This window comes from Lepidochelys olivacea, assembly GCF_965140295.1.
Source record: "Lepidochelys olivacea isolate rLepOli2 genome assembly, chromosome: 3".
NCBI lineage: Eukaryota > Metazoa > Chordata > Testudines > Cheloniidae > Lepidochelys > Lepidochelys olivacea.
In genome coordinates, this window is record NC_140413.1 from 103,189,752 (window position 1) to 103,214,083 (window position 24,332).

At 44.6% G+C, this 24,332-nt stretch overlaps 1 protein-coding gene across 2 annotated transcripts in view; it reads right to left on the reverse strand.

Moving 5' to 3' along the window:
• Window positions 1–24,332, reverse strand: part of SGK1 (serum/glucocorticoid regulated kinase 1) — a 125,669-nt gene that overhangs the window by 6,941 nt on the left and 94,396 nt on the right. Inside the window, exon 1 of one of the 2 annotated variants that reach the window (XM_084623219.1) lies at window positions 2,586–2,820. The exons of the other annotated variant lie outside the window; for it this stretch is intronic. Coding sequence (XP_084479345.1) covers window positions 2,586–2,619 — 34 coding nt within the window. The 5' untranslated portion in view covers window positions 2,620–2,820. Of the gene's footprint in view, window positions 1–2,585; window positions 2,821–24,332 lie in introns of those variants that run through there. 2 annotated transcript variants of the gene reach the window in all.

The following is a 24,332-nucleotide window of genomic DNA, read 5'->3' on the forward strand; positions in this document are numbered from 1 at the left end:
ATCGCGCTGAGCCCGATGCATTTCAATAGGGGGAGGCAAAGGAATGCCCATTAACTAACTGTCCCTGTTAGCAGCTTGCAAATGTTGGCACCTAACAACTTCGAAGGGGGACCTTTGTCTCTATGGCTAGAGATCTGTCAGCTGTTGTCATTCTGTGTCACCCGGGTCACACCGTCCGACTAATGGGGACAGCCACCTGGATGCACCACTCGTAACTAACCCCCATCCCACCCCAAATTACAGCAACACATTTAAAGGGGAAGGACCGGAGCTTCTTACCAACCCTAGTTAGAAGCAAAAACTCCCATTCTCCTGCGCGGCCAACTCCTCCAGCCTGAGCTGTTTTTTGCTGTACAATGGGATTGTGGCTTGTTTTGCCCTTGTGCGGAGGAGACTGTCTTTCGGCAGCAGCAGCTTGAGCCGCTGCCTGGGGTGAAGGGCGATAAGAAACTCTGACGTTTCCTTGAAGGAGCCGCAATGACTCAGGAGAAGAAGATTTCCTGCCGGCTTTCAGGAGAACAAACACATGGCCCGGATTGTGTGCATTGCCCGGATCCCTGCCGGGACGTTACAGAAAATGTTTTTTAATGCTTTGGGCCGACGAGGCAAACAGCCAACGAAACATGCAACCCGTTAGGACTTGGGAGAGGAGGAGGGGGGAGGAAGGGAAAGGGGGGCAGGGATGTGCACATAGTTTGCGTTTGCAAAAGAACAAAAAAAGGCCTCCTCGAGCTGAGATTTCAACGTCACTGGCGAACAGTCTGGGCCTGGGTTCATTGTTGCTTTGCAGTGGCACAGGGGAACACGTGGGTTTTGTTGATGAATGAAGGCTCTGCGGAGGGACACCGGGTGACCTGGGGTGGGGGTGACACGCAAGGCTGATGGCGCGGTGGGTGTACTTGGGAGGGCGACTGACAGACTTGCAGGCTGGGGAAAGCGTGTGTGGAAAGTTTCAGCGCCAGCTGCAACCGGCCACATTCCGATTCACTTCATTCATTGCAGTTTTGAAGAAGTGTCCTCAAAATTGTGAAATGCCCTACCCCGCGCCGCCCATCAGAGGCGGGTGGGAATTTCCATCACAGCAGGATTCTTTGTGCATATACTTCAGCTTGTAATATGATCGAGCTGCAACGTGCCCCTCCCAATGAATGTTGCCCTCCTGTGTGCAATCCTTGCCCCCCCCCCATCACCATTGGCCGGCATGCCCCTACAGCTCTTTGATTCGCGGGGGGAGGGGGGGAACCACATCAAGAGATGCAGTTGTTTTCTGCTGCTCTGAGACTGCAATTCGGTTTAAAGAGAGAGCTGAGAGGTAATGGTAATAGGAATGGCCCGGGGTGGGAAATTGCGCCGTCCGTACGCGGGAAGTGATGCAAAGACGGCACAGTGCTGGATAAATTTTAAGGCAGAGAATGAAGGAGTTACTGCCGACCGGCTCCCCAGCCTCACGTGTCTCTGGAAGCGCCCCCCACACCCCTCCCCAGACAGATCCGGGACCCTGAAATTGCGTCTCCTCTCCTCGCGTGTAAAGGGCTTTCGGAACGAGAGGAAACAGCCACGCCAAAGCCACAGCTGGTTTTGGGGAGAGGCGCGGTCGCAGAGCTGGGGCAACTGCTCCGTTCCTCCGAGCTCCGGTTTCTTCCACTTCTTGCTTTGCCTAGCTGGGTTGCAAAACTGCCCCTCCTGGACGAATCCGAGCTAGGCAACGTCGCAAATTCCAATCATCTGCTAAGGCGGCGGAGAAGCGAGTCAGCTCGCCCTGTTCGTTCCCTTTGTTCTCTGGATTCCCGTAAAAATAACCCCTTCCACCCTCGCTATACGGAAAGCGGGTTGTTCTCAAGCCCCGAATCCCTCCCTACGGATTGCTCGGGGCCGGGGACTGTTTGTTGCCCGGGCTGCTCCCCCATTATTTTCCTCCCGGCTACACAACGTAGCGCTTTGCAGCCCCGGGCAGCCCAAGCTGTCACATGCAATGGAGATAGATGCGCATCTGCCGAGCGCCCCACTCCCTCGCTATGCTCTGCAAACTGCCAGCGCTTTGCCTGCGCCAGGGGCCCCCCTGTGCACCGCACCATTCCTCCCGCCACATGCCATTGCTGCACCACACAGCACTCTCTCTCCGTCCCCCTGCGCCCGTCCTCGCCCCCACCCCAGCGCCCACCCTTTCCCTGTGACACCTCTGCCAGGGTCTCTTGTCAAGCCTGCCCTGGCTGCACCGCAGCTCTGCAGCGCCTTCCCCCTCCCGGTTCCTGCTTGCAGGCACCCGCTGTCAGCATGGCTCTCTCAACGCGTCGATCACTGGTTCCCCGCAGACCCTCTTCTCCAGACCCCCCCGGCCTCACGCCACCCCAGTTAAAGAGCAACAAAGCTGGAAATGCAGCCTCGGTTCAGGCCCTGTTGTACCACCCTGGTTTTCAGGTCTCCTTCCTCTTTTGGTGAAAAGGTCATTAAAGTCCTTATCAAATGTCAGGTACTCAGCCTCCTCCGCTCTCCAAACAGGAATATCACTGTTACCCGTACAAGTTTCTTCTCAGAGCCTTAAACAAGCCAGAGCCAGACTGAAACAATATTAAAATTAAACCAACCTGTTAATGAAGGCTTCTCTTCTGTGCCTCTCATTTCTCTCTCCTCTCTTAAAATCCCACCAAAGTAATTTTGAAACAGGGCTCTGATGCTCTGGCTGGGTTCTTATGTATTGCTATAATCCCGAATAACCTCCCCTCCTTGGCCGGCCTGGAGCTGAAGGGAAGTGGTGAGAAAGTAGCGGCGGATTTTGCTTGCTGGCGCTGCCCAGTTTATGAACCCCATATTCAAGGTGATTTACATACTGGAGATCAGTAGAGTTCAACATTGGCCACGCCGCACACTCTGCCCCCTTGCAACACAGCCCTGAGAGTTACAGTAATCACCAGTTTATTACAAAGTGCGGCGACCAGAAATGCAGGTCTGCTGTAATTGACCTGTCAGAGGCAATCACCCAGGGCGAATTCCCAGCACCCAGTCCCGCAGCCTGCAGAAAGCTCACACAGGCTTAAGGTGACCAGATGTCCCGATTTTATAAGGACCCTCCCGATTTTATAGGGACCATCCCGATTGTGGGGTCTTTTGCTTATATAGGCTCCTATTACCCCCACACCCCTGTCCTGATTTTTCACATTTGCTGTCTGGTCACCCTGCACAGGCTCCATGTCCAAGGGGCGAGGGTTTGCTGCCTGCCCTCCACAGTTTGCCTCTTGGCTTCCTGTGAAAACGATCGAAGAATAAAGAAGAGGAGTCGCCGGTCGTGTTCGCTGTCGGGACGGAAAAGGAACAGGGGCCAGGCTCTTTGGCTTGGTGGGACACCTCCCCCCGCCCTCCACTTCCATCCTCTTTCTGCAGCAGGAGGAGACAGATGGGCTCCTGAGTTTATCGTTTAAAAGAACAGAGTGGAGTTGTTGAGACTGGCGTTCCCTGCCCGCCGGATAGCGGAGGGGTGGAACAGGCGCCCCCTGTCCAATCCTGGCATCGAAATACTTCCGAACAGGAAAAAGAGAGATATATCGGGCTCTCCCTCCCCCCATGTCTCTTGCCCGGTTGTAGCCTACTGAGGTGTCTTTTCCTCCCTCGCTGTCTCTCCCTGCGCAGACAATAGGCACATGTCCCGCGTCTGGAGACAGAGCCGCCAGCGTGTTCTTCGGCACAATTGCAGCCGCTGCGTCATTGCCACTTGGCCAGTAGGGGGCGATCATGCTTTCTCCCGTGGAAGAAGAACCATAAAGCATGGCTAGCGTGGGATTTTTAAATACTGCTGTAATCAATCCCCAATGGTAATCCGTACATGGCAGATTTTCGAACGGGGAAGCTGTGCTCCTTAAGGCCGAGGAAAAGACACGTTTGTTTCTCTTTTTTTAGTGGATCGTTTTCACTAAGGACTCAGTGAAGGTTTAGAGCTGTCTATCCTGCACTGATTTTCAGCTTGTCTCTTCAATTTTGGCTTAATCCCAAAGGAAAATAACCCAGAGAGAAACAAAATCAACAGATTGCCACTCCCTCTGCTCAGATGGCATAGTGATGGGTGCATATAATAATACAGGTTAGACATGTCCCTATATTTAGTTTCCAACACAATTAATCCTTCCTCATTTTAAAAGACCTGTCTAATCATCTGCCAATACCTATTTTAAAATTATATTTCCATCACAAAAGTCTTGAATTTTATGTAGGAATATGCACAATCACTTATATGAGAGAAATTCTTATTTTTTTTAGAATTCACACAGCATTCCCAACCCCAAGCAATCAAAAACCAGGAGTCTGGTCCCTGCAAAATCCTGAGATTGATTTAGGAATCATGAGATTTTTTTAAGTAACTGTACCGTTCCTTTTGTTTCTCTTCTAGTTTTTGAGCCTCAGGATATGTCCGCAGCAAAAAACAAAACAAAACAAACACAAACAAAAAACCTGGGGCTGGCCTGTGCCAGCCAACTCAGTCTCCCGGGGCTCAGGCTGTGGGGCTGTTTCATTGCTGTGTAGGCTTCCAGGCTTGGGCTGGAGCCTGAGCTCTGAGACTCTCCCACCTTGCAGCCATAGCCCTGCAAGTCTGAGTCATCTAGCACGGGCCAGACTGGGTGGGTGGCTGGGTGTCTAGTTGCTGTGTAGACATACCCTTAAAGTACACTCAGGTCACGTATTACATAATGGCTAGAAACTTACTTTAAAAAAGAAAACTGAGATTTTTATGTAATTACAATACTACAGGAGTTGGTGTTTGAGAAAAAACATCAATTACCTAGAGCCTTGCAATAAAATAATGAGAGTTGGTAACACTGTGTAGGCCATTGGTGGGGGATAGGAATGTACTTGCTACAAACTAGATAAAGCAAAAGAGCCAAATAAAGAGCATAATGCTCACACTTCTAGATCACCTCCATCTGAGGGCCTGAAAGCTCTTGACAAATAGTGAGTTAAGACTCCTGAACTAATACAGTATTCATTTTAACAGGTAAGGTGCTAATGTTTTCGTATTTACAGAATTGTCAGACCAAAAAACCCCCAAAACCATGGATTACTCAATTAACAGCAGAAATAGAATTGATTTGATTTGACTGTAATATTATAAGCATGTCATAAAACAGGACTTTTTCAAATAAGTGTATCTCATGTCAAAGTATCAAATGGATATTGTTGTTGTTATTGTCATGCCTAAAGGCCAGGATCAGGACTGGGACTCCATTGTACTGAGCTCTCTGAAACATATAGCAAGACATGGTCTCTAAAAAGCTTGCAATCTTATTTGAAAAGAAGGCATAACAAATAGGTTTAGCAATCAATAGAAGGGAGAACGAAGCAGAGGACAAAGGTAGCAGTGATAGCATCCCACTATTACATAGCTTAGCTGATGCACAATTTAAATACAATAAAGATGTGATGCAATTTGTCCCACTGAATGAACACACAGTTTACATTTAAACAAAAACTGTTCCCTTGCTTTGGGCTAGAGACCAATGCAGTTGAAAGCATCCTCTGCAGCTGTTGGAAGCTATAGGCTTCTCACATTAGAGCAAAAAGAAAAGGTGTACTTGTGGCACCTTAGAGACTAACCAATTTATTTGAGCATAAGCTTTCGTGAGCTACAGCTCACTTCATCGGATGCAGTGTTTCTCAAATGCAGCCACCGTGGTAGCTGTGTGTGGCCACCAACGACTTTTTTTGTGGCCATGACAACTTCCTGGGCTGGGGTGGGGGTAAAAGCAGTAGCCTCTCCTCTTCCTATTGTTCCTGTATGCAACTTGGTGTTTGCTTGCACTGCCAGCAGGGGACGGTGCCCTGAGCTGCCTCTGGAGACATGGGGCACAATGCTGGAAGAACCTTGGACTCTGCAAGTGGCCAGTGAGTTCCCGACCCACCTTTCCAGGGCAGTGGGGCTCCAGCCATGGGGCTTTGGGCCCTGGTCACAGGGAGGTGGGACTCAACACCCAGCTCCTCATCGTTAGGGTGACCATATTTCCCAAAGAGAAAACAGGACACCACCTGGGGCTAGCCTGAGCTCTCCCCACCTTCCCTGTGAGGGGCTGGTCAGAGCCACTCGCCTGAGCCCCGCTTTGGGCTAGCCCAAGCCATTTGCCCAAGCTCTGCCTACCCCCTATGGAGGGCTGGTGTCACTGCTCACTCAAACCCCGCCTGCCCCCGACCAGAGCCCTGCCTCCCCACCTGCCTGGAGCTGGCATCGCCACTCCCCCGCCCCGCCCTGCACATTCCTCTCCACCCCACTTTTGCCAAAAAAGTCGGGATGGCTGGACCAGGGCTTAAAAAAGGACTGTCCTGGCCAAAACGGGACATATGGTCACCCTACTCATCGCCCCAGCCTCCGCTGCCTCTCTTCCCACATCCAGTGCTGGGGCTGAGCCTGGGCGCCTGTAGGCTTGGCATGTCATAGCCAAGGCACTTCAGTTACCAGTCCCGACGCAGGCAGCAGGAGGCTTATGTTTGTTAATATCACTTTTCACAGCCTCCCAGCTAGCTAGAAAGTCTGCTGTGATGTCTGCACTAGTATATGTGCATATTTTTTCCCTGAAGTTAATTATTTTAGGAAAACATGTCAGAGCGGCCACCAGCAAGCGTTGGTGGCTGCACTCTGAGGCCACCAAAAAATTTGTCATGAGACCCCTACCTTAGAGGATGCTCACTATTTAGAGGGCTATTTCCCGTACAACATTACTACTTAATGCTGGTTAGTCATGGTAAGCCTGTCCTTGACTGCCCTTTCCCCAGGGAAGTTCATAGCCTCCACCCAGCCAATATGACAACTTGGCTCCTGGGAATGATGCTAATAAATAGATTGGCCTCTCCTCTCCTTGAGCTGCTGTGCAACTCCCTCCCTCCCTCACCATTTAAGCCCCAGTTCAGAAAAGGATTCAAATGAGGTATGAATCATGTCCTTTGTTTTTAGGTTCTAAGCAGCTTGATTGAACTGTACCTAGAATAGTTTGGCCTTCTGTGAAGGAGACAGTGCAAAATTCTGCAGATATTTTCTGCAATATCATGCCCTATGTGTTAACTGCACAGAGATAGAGTCTAGGCCTTGGTATGGCTTGCTCTTCAATTACATTAATAATATCATTGGCTCTGGACACTACAAGCAGCGATTGCTCTTCTATCGCCCTCTCTTCTCTGAAGTAAAAGCTGAAAGTTTTAATCTGCTTACTATAAGTCCCTGCTGAGCACGCTCTCATCTCTGACCTTATAATTTAGTTTCAGGTGCAGCAACCAAAACTCTCAGTCCAGCATTTCAGGCTGCCCCCTGCAAATGATGTCAAGTTGCAGCAAATAGATAGGAACAATATAATGGCTTTGATAATAACCCCAACAGCTGTTTAAACTCAGGAGATTTAGGATGCTGCCAAAAGGTTGATGGACTTCTTTTTGACAGGGAGGTCATTGGTTGAAACTCCTATTGAGCTGACTGGATGGAACACCACCAATTGATTTCAGTGTTGTGTTTTGCCAAACATAAATTTTGTCCATTTTTTATTTCACTTTTCTGCTACTCTCAGAGCAGGTTTACTGCACTGTCAATAAGAGGCTCTAATGCCAAGGGATTATACTCACAGCATTGTGAAGTGATGAAATGCCATATTGAGGGAAAAGCAATTCCCTTCTTTGTAGAAAGCAGTCAAAAATTACAGCCTTTTAGATACACTGACCTGTAGTTAAAACAGCTGATAAATGATATCTCTAATTTCCATTTTCATTGCAGTATACTGATTTGATTCTATTCTCTAGAGCAGGGGTGGCCAACCTGAGCCTGAGAAGGAGCCAAAATTTACCAATGTACATTGCCAAAGAGCCACATTAATAAGTCAGCAGTCCCCCATCAGCTCCACCACCACCAGTCCCAACACCTCCCACCCACTGGCTGCCCCACTGATCAGCGCCTCCTCCTCCCTCCCCACACTTCCCGACCAGTGGTTTTATGGCATGCAGGAGGCTCTGGTGGAGAGGGGGAGGAGCAAGGGCATGGCAGGCTCAGCAGAGGGGGCGGAGGAGGTGGAGTGGGGGCAGGGCCTGTGGCAGAGCCAGGGGTTGAGCAGTGAGCACCCCCGGCACATTGGAAAGTTGGCGCCTGCAGCTCCAGTCCCGGAGTCGGTGCCTAGACAAGGAGCCGCATATTAACGTCTGAAGAGCCGCATGTGGCTCCGGAGCCACAGGTTGGCAACCCGTGCTATATAGGTTGTTATATTGCCCTCATCACCACAGTATGTGAATGCCTTCCAGTAGTGCATAAAGTGATATGGTGTGTGTCACACGTGGGCCATTCTCTTTCCCATCTTCTCCCCAGGGGAAGAATTATGTGGTCAATGTTGTGTTTTGTATTGGTAGGACTTTTTTTTAAAATGTACAGTCTGCTTTCCATATGTATACGCTGGAGAAGATAATGCTGAGGAACGGTGCATGGCACTTGGAGTGGAAGGTCATGAGGTCTGTCCTCCTTAGTTCCAGAGGTAGTTCATTCCACAGTCTCAGACTAGCTCACTAGAAAGTTCTGTCTTCTGCACAGATGACCTTTACTCTGATAGTAGACTATGTTGATAATTCACCCATAGTAATAAGAAAGAGAGGGTTGTAGAAAGAGCTGCTCTGTATGGTTTACTATGAGTTGCCCTGGCTGGATTACTAAAAGTCTATACACTACAGTATAACCTGACCTGCTTAGTGTCTGTCCATCCTCACCCCACCCCTGCAAAAAACAAAAAGTGGGTTGGGTGAGTGATATCTGAATAAATTACTCCCATTATGACCCTATAATGCCTACGTTTGGGGAGAATTTGACCTTAGCAGAATTCAACACCACTATTATAGTAAAGAAACAAAAAGCATATAAAGATGGACAGGTGATAAAAGGAGAATGGTCAGAAAAAATAAAGACTCTTAATTATGCCAAGAACTATCTTTCCTCTCCTCTTGGTCCAAACACAACCTGAGCTGAGCAACTGACATGTAGTATGTTCTGAAGAATAAGTAGTGCACCATGTATAATTTTGCAAATCTGGCACTTAGGTTTTTCTGTTCATATTTATCAGCAGCCGCATTTGAAAGCTATTAACAGAGATGTATAATAGTCCTTTTCTGTTAGGGCTATGATGCTAAAGAAGTTTCTCCTGCACCTTTCGCTTGATACATATATGCTAAAATACAAATGATAGCTAATCTAATCTAGCTATCTATTTGTCTATCTCCCCACTTATCTGCCAGTCTAGGGTTTCATAGGGTGTCTGTTACCATGGTATCTCAGTGTCTTTTATGTACACACAAAAACCTATCATCACTATTTTATAGCGTTATCTTAAAAGAAAGATATCCCTTTAGGCCTGTAAGCCCTCCAGCAACACAGAAGTTGAGTTCTGACTAAACGCCTTAGTGAGCAAGTCAGAGGAAGAAGAGGTTTCAGAGTAGCAGCCGTGTTAGTCTGTATTCGCAAAAAGAAAAGGAGTACTTGTGGCACCTTAGAGACTAACCAATTTATTTGAGCATAAGCTTTTGTGAGCTACAGCTCACTTCATCGGATGCATTAGCAATTTTTGCTAGAGGTAGATATAGCGGACTCTTCACTTGACAATACACCCTGGGTTTTCTCTGTCTCTAGCAGAATATGGGAATAAAGACAGGCTGAATTTATCCATTTTTGATACTCTCTACTCTTACACTTGTCACTTTTTTAGACCTTGAAATTTCTAGAAGATTCTCTTCCAGGAAGAGTAACAGGCCATTTGGGAGGAAGGAAGGTAGATGATGAATAAATGAAACACAGTATTTTATTTATCAGAATATCCTTCCAGTGATCCACAATACAGATCAAATTTGCTTTTTGGAGTACAGCTACACTGCAAAAAAAAAAAAAAAAAAAAACCTGCAGCATCGAGTCTCAGAGCCTGGGTCAGCTGATTAGGACTGTGATGGCTCAGGTTGCTTGGCTAGAAATTGCAGTGGAGATGTTTAGACTCAGACTGGAACTGAGGCTCTGAAACTGTCTCCGCCCCTTGCAGGGTTTCAGAGCCTGGGCTCCAGCCCAAGCCAAAATAGCTACACTGCAATTTTCAGCCTTTCAACCCAAGCCCTAGATCTTGAGTCAGCTGACCCGGGCCAGCCATGGCTGTGCCACGGGTCTTTTATTGCAGTGTAGATATATCTTTGGTTACACTGGGCCATTGAATTCAGTGGTGTTACTCCAGTTATATATCAGTGTGATCAAGAGCAGTTTCTCCAGATTTACACTAGTGTAACTGAGAGCAGAAGAATTTGGTCCTTTGTATAGGACGGAAGGAGTGTTACTTCTGTCCTAGGCAAGTGGATCAAACAATGTAGCCAACCTACATATACTTGTGTGAGCATTAAGGAGTCCCTTCAGATAGGTTGAAGAAGTTATCAAAACTGGGATCAGCATCACATATGGCTATTCCAGAAGCTTCATACATAAAGGTTGTGGAGTTATATTGTAACACATCCTGATGAAACTCAGGTTTTGGTAAGATTTTTCCTACTGTCTATCTACTTACGGAGCAAGAACAAATACGAGTGCCTCTCAACATTCCTGTGAGGTAGGGAAGCACTTAAGAACATAAGTTCCACTGTTTGTCAATGAGATTTTGACTCCTTAGTGCCTAAATCCCTTTAAAAAATGAGATTTGGACCTCTTTGCAATGCTGAGTGCAGCGGTGCCTAAATACCTTTAAAAATCTGGGCCAAAGGTCAGATAAGAAATCTGCAGCAGAACCAGGAATTGAACATAGGTTTCCAGAGGCTCAGTCTGATGGCTCAGCTACTAGACCCTCTTCTTTCTTTTCTCGTGTCTGAACTAAGATCCTCTGGACTTCAGAGAGTACACTTCTCACAGGCCACAGTTAAAAGCTTTGTGAGTGATGTATTGTTAATGATCGTGAGACTAGCTTCAGGCAAGCCTACTGCTGCTGCTACCACACAAGTTCCTTCCCTGTCAATGTATCTACTACTATGCTTCTCCACAGGGACTACCAACCATGATGAAATACACTGGCAATATAGAGGATAAGGCCATCAAACTCGTTTTTGCTTGTGACTCAAGGAAGGATTTGAACCCCACAGATGAAGGTATGGTGCATCCACACAACCTTACCACCTACCTACCACCATATTCAGTATTTATACAGCACTGTTAACTGATGGCGTCACCACCACTCACAGTATGGCAGACCACTGTTGCCAAGCGAGTGCTTTTTCCATGCTGTTTTATCACCACAAAGAATTAAAACAGCAGAAAAACAAAAAAGGTTTCATATATACTCATAAAAACAAAGAGATCCATCTGTACAAATCTGTACTGTGGGCTTCCTTTCTTTTACTTTCTGATTCTAACCTTCTGTCCTGTTCTTACACTAACTACTATGGATTTTTCTTTGTAGAACTTCAATTAGGCTAAGATGTTCAGACTTGGGTTAGTTAAGTTTGACACCTAAATACAAAAAGAATAATTGAGACCTAAATAAAAGTTGTCTGATTTTCATTGATTCTAAGAGGAGCTGTGGGCGCTTGGAAACCAGGCTACTTTTATGTAAATGCCTGAATATAGATTTGTGCTGAACTTGGGTATCCAAGTTTGGACATGCTGGCCTTAGCGTTCATAGATTTTAATACCAAAAGGAACCACTGGATCATTTAATCTGATGTGTATAACACAGGCCATAGAATTTCATCCAGTTCCTCTTGTACCGAACCCAATAACTTAGCTTCTGAGGGCCCTTGGCCCTTTCCCCTAGCTCTCAAGCTTGACTATCACAAAACTTCCCACCTGTTCAGGTATGGAAAGCAGGAGGGTTTAACAAAGCACTGACATCCTACAGACATGTAATTGACCAACATGCTTAATGAGTGTGCAAAGCACACAACATGCATAACGTTACTATCCTTACACATAAGTGGTGTGTTGCCATCTTTACCTGATACCAAGAACCCATATTTGGAAGTAAGCCACTCTCCAAATTAATGCTGAAAGTTCTGCAACAGATTCACCTCATTGTTGTTTCTCCCTCTCCCCCACCCCCTGAAAAAATCTGTAGAGCTTTTTTTTTCTTTTTACAGAAGACATTTATATTGGAGGAACTAGATAAAGCAGGTGTGGCAGACTACAATACTTCTGACTATGCTGTGACTGATACATAATCCTCAATTTGACACTAATCCATATACCTGTGGTGAGGTGAACATAGCACTTCCCTGCTCTGGCTAGCTGAATATCACTCATTGCTCTTCCATACCATACAGCTTAATAAAGCTGTAGAATAGTCTATTAAAGAAAAATTTGCTAGACAGAATGTGGTAATGAGAATCAGCTACAGGCATCCAGTGTTCTGAATAGTTTTCTGAAGAGATTGACTGTTAAAATGCTAGAGAGACGAGATGGGTGAGGTAATATCTTTTTTTGGACCAACTTCTGTAGTCCCGCCTCATCTCTTTAATATCCTGGGACCAACACAGCTACAACTACACTGTTAAAATGCTGGGGAGGTTCCTGACTGCCAGCCAAATGAATGCCTAGGAATGGTGCAGTATAATCTTAGCACTTTCCATTTGGAGATCACACAGCACTTTACAAATATAGGTAAACATTATTAACCCCAAGTTACTGATGACAAACTGATGCATTCAGAGGTTATGCAAATTACTCAAGGTCTTACAGCAAATTAGGGATTGAACTCAGGAGTCTTGGCTAGTCTGGTACCCGCCACTTACATATGAATTAGCCAAACCAATAGGTTAAATGGACTTCCAGGGGGTTAACGGTGGCAAAGCCTATCCACAATTCAGACGCATGATGTACTTACTTGAAATTCATGCAGATGAAGGTTTCAATAGAATTTTACAGAATACTGCTAACACCATTCATAATAATTTTCACTTACATGTTTTTCATCCAAGGATCTCAAAGGCCTTTACAAAGTCAAGTATTAATATACACATTTCAAAGATGGGGAAACAGAGGCACAGAGAAGTTAAATGACTTGCTTAAAGTCAAATACCAATTCTGTGGCAGAGTTTGAAGGCTCCCATTCCGATGTTAAACCTCCCTACTAGATGGCTGTTCACATGAGATTTTGGCTGCATCCAAAGCAGAACAATAAAACAGGCTCTTGCTGATCTTGCTGAATCAAAACCCATTCTGCCCTCACAATTCAAAAAGATTCAAATTCCACTTTTGACCCATCTCTAATTTCAAGACTTACACCTTTTGACAAAATTACCCTTTGGGTAAGAAATTATCAGATCACAAGTGACTTTCTTTGGAAAATTTAATAAAATTCGATTTGGTTATTTCTGAGATATGAGAGTGTGAAAACATACAAAGTCAAATGGAAACAAGTAACAGATTTGCCTGTGTAGTTCAGTTTTAGACTATACCTTATCTGTTTGAAGACTGGTAATAAATGGTAGTGAAATAATCCAACCCTATCTGTAGGTAAATCCCTTAAAACCTTCTTCCAAACCGCATTCATCCTGTCTTTAGTGTTTCATGTGAATCTGTAAGCAGTCATGTGAGCATCTGTAATTATTGCTGTGATGCTTTACTAAATATTTATTGTAAACATATATATCAGCACAGTTTATTTCATCTGAACAGTATCCACAGTACTTCTGACTCTTTTTGAAGTCATGCTGATGAAAGATCTGGGATCATGCTATCCCCAGAGCATTCACCTCAGTTATTTGAGGAATGTTTGTGGTTTGAAGTTGCAACCACAACTAGAGCATTTTCACAGTTCTTTGGCCAGATGACTTGAATCAGAGTAACATAAAAACACTTCTGTTCATGCTCTTGTATTAATTAAGAAGGTTATTACGTGTACGGTAGGGATGTAAGGATCAGTAATCTCATTCATTAGAAATAGGCTAGTGGGAAAATATGATTACAAAACTGTAACTGGAGGGTAATGATCTCATAAACTGTGAGTACTGATATCATTGATAAAATTAGCAGCACCCATCTCTGTTTTTTAAATTCCTCCTAATCCATATGATGCAGAGTGAATTCATGTTTAATATCAACTGTAGTGTTTTTAAATATTAAGGGATGTTGTGATAGCAGGGCCTCAGAACCCCTGCATGTAAGTTCAGTTCATTGCTTAAACTCATCTCTGACAGGGATAAGAAGAAACTTCTCCTATGTGGGTTATGTAGTGTTGTTCTAGCCATGTGGGTCCCAGGATATTAGAGAGACAAGGTGGGTGAGATAATACTTTTATTGGACCAACTTCTGTTGGTGACAGAGGCAAGCTTTTGAGCTTACATGGGTGTACGTTTCCCAGACCTGAAGAAAAGCTCTGTGTAAGCTTGAAAGCTTGTCTCTCTCACTAACTGATGTTCGTCCAATAACAGATATTACCTCACCACCTTGTTTCTCATGACTTGGGTTCACTGTTTCTTCCCTCCTCAGTGCAAGGAAGGCACTTTCTGGAGTGAAAACTAATGGCATTACGACAGGTTTCAGAGTAACAGCTGTGTTAGTCTGTATTCGCAAAAAGAAAAGGAGTACTTGCGGCACCTTGGAGACTAACCAATTTATTTGAGCATAAGCTTTCGTGAGCTACAGCTCACTTCATCGGATGCATACTGTGGAAAATACAGCAGATGTTTGTTTTTATACACACAAATCATGAAAAAATGGGTGTTTATCACCACAAAAGGTTTTCTCTCCCCCCACCCCACTCTCCTGCTGGCATCCGATGAAGTGAGCTGTAGCTCACGAAAGCTTATGCTCAAATAAATTTGTTAGTCTCTAAGGTGCCACAAGTACTCCTTCTCTTTTTGCTAAATCCTGCAGACAGTTATATATGTGCTTAACTTTAAAGACATGAACAGTTTCATTGACTTCAATATAATTATTCACATGCTTATGGTTAAGCATGTGTACAAGTGTTGTAGGATAGAGGTCTTAATCTGTAACTTTATCATTATACACATGCTTTTTCAGTAGTTACGCAAATGAAATCTTTGTTCAAACTCCGCTCACATGCTTTTTCTGCCTCTATCTGCAGACACCCATTGCCTTTCATGTAGAAAATGTCCTTTTATAGTTTCTAACTCCTTCATGGGAAAAAATTCACTTATTTTAATCTTAGATGTATGAAGCATTTTAGATTTTAATCTTAGATGTATGAAGCATTCTGGACATATGGCTGTAAGCAATAGTTTTTCATATTCCTGTAATTATTTCTTGTGATGCATGTAATACACTGTTGTTTGTATAACTGTATATTAAAAGCTACCATATTTCTGCTGCTGTTTTAATATGCAGCTAATGATTATATGCTATTGAGTTTTATGCAGATAAGAACTTGGCTTCCACAGTAATTATCTTCTGACAATGATATTTCCAGTGACGTGATAGGTTAAATGAGAAATATAAAATATCTCGGGTAAATTGAGCAATTTGATTCCAACCATATAAATATCTCATTATAACAGCAGAGTTTGGAATTCATTTGCCTAATCAATGAATTCTTATCCATATGCCTACCTGCAAGCACCCTTGCTAATTGGCAAGGTGTATATAGTACATATCTTTCAAACTATTTGTAGTGAAATGATTATTTACATAATTTAAAATTACTACTTTTTAATGTGGGCTTCTTAGACCAAATCTCTTGCTCTGCTCTTTGACAGTATTTCAACATTCATCAGTACTACTTTTACATTTCATTTGTAATTTTAAAAGCATCCATTGAGGATAAGTATCAGAAGGGTGGCCGTGTTAGTCTGTATCCACAAAAACAACGAGGAGTCCGGTGGCACCTTAAAGACTAACAGATTTATTTGGGCTTTCGTGGGTAAAAAACCCACTCTTCAGATGCAATCCATTGAGGATGTTTTTTTGCAAATGATTTAGGGCCTTCTCCTTCCCTGTGTGGCTATTCCAATGAAAGGCTCAGAAAGCCCAGTGAGTGTCTACTCAGACTTTGTATTCACAGCTAAAAAAGGTGCATTTTTACCTTGGGGTATCTAACATGTATGAAGAAAAGAAGTACTTGTGGCACCTTAGAGACTAACAAAATTATGAAACCTAACATGTATGAGTTATCCTGAGGTAAAAACACAGTGAAGATCAGGCACTTTAATTTTACCATGCAGGACCATGCTAGGTGATCTCCTTATTGTCTGTCATTCTGGGGAGTTCTCCACAAGGGCCTTGGTTGTCTGCATTTTAGACTTATTTCCCACTCTTGCTATTTACATTGCCTGCCAATGTGTTTAACACTGTGTTGTCTAGACCTCAGGGCTAAATATTATGGTGCTTCAGAGGCAATGGAGCTGCACCTGTGATTGTAAAAGTGGAAAATTTTAGGAAAGAAAGTCTAGCATGGACACAGCCATCGTGAATGGGAAAAGGAGATAAATGAGTGTTGCATGCAGTGTAGTGTAGTTGTAACTGTGTCCGTCCCAGGATAGGATATAGAGACAAGGTGGATGAGGTAATATCTTTTATTGGAACCAACTTCTGTGCGGGAGAGAGACAAGCTTTCGAGCAACATATAGAGCTCTTCTTTCAGTCTAGGAAAGGAACTCCCAGAGTCACAGCAAAATGCCAGGTGGGACAGATTGTTTAGCATACATAGTTAGCACATATTGTAAGGGACCATTCAAGATAGAGCGACACCACTGCAGTCATAGGACAAAAAGAGAGGGTTAGTAGGTTACAGATTGTTGTAATAAACCATAAATCCAGTGTCTCTCTTCAATACATGATTTTGGGTGTCTAGCAGAGCAATGAATTTAAATTCCCAGTCCCAGACCCTTTTTGTCCTATGACTGCAGTGGTGTTAACAGGCCACTCTTCCTTAAATGGTCCCTTACGATATGTGCTAACTACTTATGCTAAACAATCTGTTCCATCTTGCATTTTAATGTGACACTGAGAGTTCCTTTCTCAGACCTGAAGAAGAGCTTTGTGTAGTTCAAAAGCTTGTTCTCTCACTAACAGAAGTTGATCCAATAAAAGATTTAACTCACCCACTGGCTCTCTAATAAGTGAATGTTGACAGGATTTGAGGTGGGGGGAAGACATTGTGTAGACTGGTGATAATCCTGGCCCACCCAAGCATTTCTTTGGCAGTTAACTTAACGAGGTGATAACAAAACCCACACCCCTGAGATAAGCCATCCTCCCAAAAAAGCAAAGCGAAACAAAACAAGATAAAAAAACCCAAATGATTTTATCAGTATGAATAAAAATTATATCCCTTCTCAGGTACTCAGGTTTCACCCTCATGGTGTCTCTGATGTCATAAACCAGCCTTTCTCAAACTTTTGAGAGCTGAGCTCTGTCACAGAGTCACCGGGGTGATGCTCTGAAACTACTCCGTATGAAACCAGCCAGGACTCTGGGGGAGCATGCCTCCTCTCTCTGAACATACTGTCTTTAGGGCAAGAAGCTTACACAGCTTTGACCTCCCTGGGTCTGACCTCGGAGCATTCAGCATCCCCTTCCACACCGTGCGCTTCCCGCAGTGAGTCTGCTCAGACAGGGCTCCTGGGAAAGCCAGACAACCCTGCACCCCAACTCCGCAGTCAGACGTGACTCTCAGCCAGCGTAAAACGGAAGGTTTATTAGTCAACAGGAGCACAGCATAGAACAGAATTTGTTAGCATAGAAATCAGTGACTTTCAGCCAAGTCCATCTTGGGGAGTCGTAGGTCAGAAGCCCTGGACTCCCCCTCTTCCAGTCCCCCTCAAGCAGACTGACAGCTTCCAGCAACCAGACCTCAGACACCCCGTTGCTCCTCCTCCTTGTCTTTGTCTTGCTTCCTGGGCAAAGGGGCACCTGGTCCTCACCTGGTTGCATCCCCCTCCTGGGTCTCAGGTTACGAAGGGCGCCGGTCATAGCATATGTACAGGCAGCTGGAGCAGCCTCACCTGCCCCAGAGGTCTTAGCCAAAGTCACATGCCCCTATTCCCACCACCAAGGCATTGGTGCAGCCCACAGGGAAACTGAGGCACACACAGTATTCATGCAAAACAGTAAAACCCACATAGGCTCAACAGTAAGATTCATACAACATAACAAGGGAAAATCCCCACTTTGTCACAAACTCCCTTTCAAGAAATCTATCTGAGGCCCCCCATAAATATATATATGTATGCACACCATCACTGCAGTGTCAACACTTCACAATCTTTAATGTATTTATTCTGACAACAGGTCTATGAGGTAAGGGAATGTTGTTAGCCCCATTTTACAGATGGGGAACTGTGACACAGAGACTAAGGCTAGTTCTATACTAGAAACGTTGGCTGGGTATAGCAGTGTTGGTTAGGGATGTGATTTTTTTGGTGACATATCTATATTGGCACAAGCCTTGGTGTAGATGCAGTTATACTGGCATAAAGCTTCTTTTGCTACTACAGTTCATTTGCTGAATCAGTATAACCCATTCTGGCAAAAGTACTTTTTTCCTGGTGTAAACTGTGTCTACGCTAGGAGAGTTTGTCAATCCAGCTATACTGACAAACCATGGGGGATGTGTATACATCTTCCGTGCTCTATCCTGGCTAGTTCTTCACTCCTCCTCCTGCTACGCCAACCTTTGAAAAATGCTGCCATAAACCTAACTGTCCTACAAAGACTTTTCCAGGGAAAAACAAGGTAGACAAGTCTTGAATTTATAATGTTTTTAGGCCTTCTCCATTGTAAGGAAACCAAAAGGGCGCTCACTCACTTTCGTTTCCCTGACACATTGCCTTTAAAAGAAAAAGAATTAAAAGATACAAAATATTGTACCCAATGATTTTTGTTTCTGTTTTTTTCATTCAATATGTCCTTTATTTTTATGGAGTTTTAATAGCTCATTTTTTATGATTTCTTCAGTTCCCTATAAAATACATTTTAGAATTGCAATAGATCATTTTATGACATCAGTTATGCAATTTAACTGACCATCCAGGAGACTCATGGCATTAACCTTCCCTCTGCATCACAGTTCTCCAACAGTCATTGCATATTTCTCTTGCAAGTGCCTTTGTGATTGATTGCTTAGCTACACACTGCACAGCAGGGTTACGAATGATGCCTGTCATTCTGCTCCTAAAAAATGTAACATCCTCAAATAACGGCTGGAGCTTTATTTACTGGTAAGCTTCCAGATCTCAGCTGCCTTTCCAATAGATTTACCAGAAGAAGTGTGTGTGGGGCGGGGAGGGAGGGGGGGAAATACCTGTTGGGGAGACAGAACCTGGGTTAAAAAAAAATGTTTAATTCAGATACTGGCTGGAAAAAATAAGATTGCTAATAAACATTAGAACTAGAGCAAAGTCGAGATCTGGATCTGAATATCTCCCAAATGTGGGAGGTTTGGTTCAGAACCATGTCTATAATTAAGATTAAAAGTAAAGTCTTCCCTTCAGCTCTTCACTTGTAGCTGGTTGGTTTCACCACTGATAATAAAGCAATATAGATAACACTTTATTATCAGTTATCATTACACCATACTGGGTCTCTGTTAAATAGGATCAAAGCAGGAAGAAAGTGATGGAACTTTACTCTACCCATGTCCTACACTCTAGACCAGCGTTTCTCAAATGCGGCCACCGTGGCCTCATGCGGTCACCAGTGGATTTCCCTGCTGCCATCGCAGTTTCCTGGGCAGTGGGGAGGGGGAGCATCAGCTCCCCTCCTTCCTCCTGGTTGCTCCTGCATGCGCCACCTCTCTGGAGACACAGGTGGGACACATGGGTGAGGAGGCGATGCGGGGGTGCGAGGAGGCGAGCGGCGAAGCAAGTGGTGGGCAGGAGCCTGGCGGGGGAGTAAGGAGGCAAGCGGCGAGCCAGCAGCAGGGTGAGGAGGTTGGCGGGGGAGCTGGCTGCGGGGGAGGAGGCAAGCGGTGAGGCAAGTGGGGGGGGGGGACCTGTTGGGGGAGTAAGAAGGTGCGTGGCAAGCCAGCAGCAGGAGGCAGGCAGGGGGGACTGGCTGTGAGCAGGGAAATGAGGAGGCAAGTGGTGGGTGGGGGACTGAGGAGGGATGCAGGAGGCAAGCAGCAGGTTGGGGGATGATGGGGCGAGTGGTGGGCACATGGACAGTGGGTGGAGCCCCCTTTTGGGGAGGCTAGCCCCTGACTCCACCCCTTCTTCTCGCACGTGGAGCCCCAAGACCCCTGCCTCACCCTGTGGCTGGAGCCACAAGCCCCTCCCCCCCTCGGCCGGAGGAGCCCCAGGATGGCGAAATCCCCAAGACTGTCCCTCCCTCACACACATAGCCTGGGCCAGCCGAAGCCCTGAGCCCCCGTACCTGCCCAGAGGAGCCCGGGGCCAGCCGCAGCTGTGCCTCCCCTCCCCACCTTCCCCAGATCCAAGCCTCCCAGATGTGTTTTTCATTATTATTTGGACTTCTATTATTTCAAAGCATTTTTAAATTTACTTCAGAATTGTTGTACAGACAACCACTTTTACCAAAAAAGCAAAAGAAACAATAATGAAAAAACCAAGAACGTGTAAAGCACTTTATCTGTGTTTCTATTCTGTCAGGTCCAGTAAAGAATAGGGAATACTGTGCATTATTTTTATCTACTGAGTCTGCAAAAAAAAAAAACAAAACCGTTCATAAATAAATTACAATGATTATGATGTATATATGTGCATATTACTTTATTAACTTTACGAAAAATAAATAATTTTAGGAAAAAGTGTCAGTGCGGCCACCGGCAAGAGTTGGTGGCTGCAGTCTAAAGCCACCAAACATTGTGTTGTGAGAACCCCTGCTCTAAACGATCTTCTTTGGCAACTTCTTTTCTCTTCCCTTCTTCCCACATGCTGCTAATTCCCCAGAAGGCTTATTTTTTGATCTTCTCCTTCCTTCAATCCCTTAGGCTATGTCCACCCTAATGGACTGCTTTACTGGTATAGCTACTTTGGCAAAGCACTCTTTTTTCAACTCAGCTATACTAGTAAAGCTGTGCTTTGACCAATATTGTAACCCCCCCTCCTCCACTCCCGCCCCCCACACCCAACAAAACCAGCTATATTGGTAAAGTGCCAGTAAAACTGCATCTGTATTAAGAGTTTTTGCCAGCTCAGCTACGTTGGTCAAAGAATTACAATTTCTCCTGATTTAGGGTGTCTTCAGTAGCAACGTTAAGCGCTTTAACGGGGCTGTGTAGTCGTGGCACCAGTGCTGGGAGAGAGCTCTCCCAGCGCTGTAAAAAAAACCACCCCTGTGAATGCATCCCATGAAGTGAGCTGTAGCTCACGAAAGCTTAGGCTCGAATAAATTGGTTAGTCTCTAAGGTGCCACAAGTCCTCCTTTTCTTTTTGCGAATACAGACTAACATGGTTGCTACTCTGAAACATGAGGGGAGTAACTCCCAGTGCTGGTGCACAGTCTACACTGTCACTTTACAGCACTGAAACTTTTTTCACACCCCTGAGCGAGAAAGTTGTAGCACTGTAAAGTGGCAGTGTAGACAAGGCCCTTGTCATGCTGGCAGAAGTCTGTAGTGTAGACCAGGCCTTAGATGCTGCTTCCTTCACATTCATCTCAGACTTGGTCTACACTTGAAAGTTATACTTAGGGACTGCAGGTCTTGAACCCCAATCCACAGAGTTCTTAGCACTAGGCACATCTAACCTGCCAGTCAGTGACCTGCTAACAGATCCCAGAATAGAAGCTGAACTCTGACAGCGGACTCCAGTTCTGGGCTCTGATTGATGGAACACTGGAGGTCCAGACAGGTTTCCAGCTCTTATTTAAACCAAGCATAGGAACAGGAAGTTGTCTATGCAGCTGGGTTCCCGCTGCTTTAGACTGCTTCCCTTACAGTACCTGCTCCTACTGCCTAACTCTGATCTCCTCGTAACCTGACCCTGCCCACTTCTTTCTGGCATCTGGCTCCTGGTTTGCCCGCTGGCCTGTCTCAGATTCTGATCTGGTAATCTGACTCTGGGTGCTTACTGATGCCTGACTCCCGGTTTGCCCTCTGGCCTTTCTTGGACTCTGACCTCGTAGTATCTGACCTGGCTTGACTTCTTTCCTGACCAGTAGGTCAGACTGTCTACATCTTGGTTGTGACAGTCAGTCAGTGGTGTGGAAAAAAACACACCCCTGACCAACATAGGTCTGCTCACCTACCCCCCAGTGTAGATGCAGCTCTATGTCAATGGAAGAATGCTTCCGTTGATGTAACTCATGTTGTTTGGTGAGGTGATATTCCTGCACAGACAGAAAAATTCCTTCCATCGGTGCAGGCTTCATCTATGTTATGGGCAGATGCCAGCATAGCTATGCTGGTATAGTCTCTATCATGTAGACACACCCTCAGAGTCCTAAGGGATAATAGGAGGGAAAGTAAAAAAACAGGGTGGAAAAAGAATTATGCTGTAAGGTATATTGGGCTGTAGAACAGGCTCTCAAAGATAGTGGGACATTTAAAGCTGGACTGGAAAAGCACAAGAGGACTGGCTGTAAGGAAAAATCCTTATGTGGCCTCAAGTACTGGTTAAAATGACCTAATAAATCCTTTCAATCTCTAATTTGTATGACACATCCTATCACATTGGATGAGTATGCTAGCTGGATGTTTATACTGAAGCGCTCAGCAGTGAAATAGTTAACAATTCTGACATCTGAACTGTTTGCATTAAAACAAGGAGGAGTCCAGTGGCACCTTAAAGACTAATAGATTTATTTGGGCATAAGCTTTCGTGGGTAAAAACACCACTTTTTCAGTTGCATGGAGTGAAAATTAGAGGGAGCCCTCCTCTTCATGTGCCGGTATATTTATGCCTGTATCTGTATTTTCACTCCATGCATCTGAAGAAGTGGGGGTTTTACCCTCAAAAGTTTATGCCCAAATAAATCTGTTAGTCTTTAAGGTGCCTCCGGACTCCTCCTTGTTTTTGTGGATACAGACTAACAGGGCTACCCCTCTGATACTTGTTTGCATTAAGTAGTTAACATGCAGTTGAGATGAATGGGGCAATTGACACCTTTAGTTGAGCTTTTTGTCCGTAGACTCAAACATTGAGTTGGTTACTTCTGGCACATAACTGTAACACTTTTTTCCTCCCAACTACAATGGCTAAAACCATAACTTTTCAAATAAAAACCTAAATTGTTTAGAAACTGACAAGTCTCCAAAGAACTTCACTTCCAGACTACAGTTTCTGGCTCACTTCAAGTCTTGCTCAAAACTGATCAACAGCTGATCAGCATGAGGCACATCCTAAAACCCCCTGAAGCTGCAAATTCAAAATCACTTCTCTCTCTTACATGCACACCTCTATCAGAATCTCTTTTTTAGCATGAGCAAACTATTATATACAACAAAAGCTTTATATTAGTTGCAATTAAACTCCATTAGACCTTTGATCTGCCACCATGTTGGTCTGCATGAATGCATGAATGAAGAGCAAATTAATTAAAATATGAAATAATTAACTTTCCTAAATTACAAAATCTGGATTCAAAATGGCATTTGATCTGGTTTATTACATTTTAATTGTTTTTAAAAAATCTTTATGGGAGAAAATGATGGAAAAAATAGCACCCAAATGCATGGTTAGGAAAAGGGATATCACTGACTTGAAAGTATGAAGAAAAAAAAGTGTCCTAGGGAATCAGAAAAGCAAATTGTTAGTTTGAGAAGTGAAATGGTAGTGTTTTGGAAATATGACAGATTGGCAATAGAAACAGATTTCATTGGACTAGAGCACCGTGTTGAAAGATATAGTTTGCCAAATGAGAGCTCAGCTTATGTTTGGTGGGTGGGGGGAGGCAAAGGGGACTTGTTCTATTCTGATCTTTAGTCTGAAAATCAAACTCTCAATTTCCTCAGCCAAATTTATCAGACCAGTTGTTCCAATGCAAAGAGATAACTGGTTTTTTGCATTTCAAGCCCTGTAGACTGTCACTCCACACTTCTGGAAATGGAGGAGTTTAGGAATATTTTATATCTCCCACAACAAAATGGAATGATGACTCTAGGGTTTTCCCCATTACCAGCATTTGTGGGAGCATCCGAGTTTTCTCCGAAGTAAGCTGTACTGGTGCAAATTCTGGCTTTCTTTGCATACCACAAGGGCTTGCATTGTGGAGCATCATCAGAGGCTGTAATTGAAGCAAATCCTCAGTTTAGATAAGGCCTCAAAGTATATCACCTCCCTAAACTCTGTCTGCAAGTTCTTCATGAGTGCCTATGGCATTTTCAGTGCATGAGTAGCGTCTTCAAGCTATGATAGTTTGCCAAAATACCATCACAAATAATCCATCCCAGTACAGTGACGCAATGTAAGGAGGTAGATGTTTGTCGAAACGCAGGTGCCCGATGGCCTGGTTTGCTTTC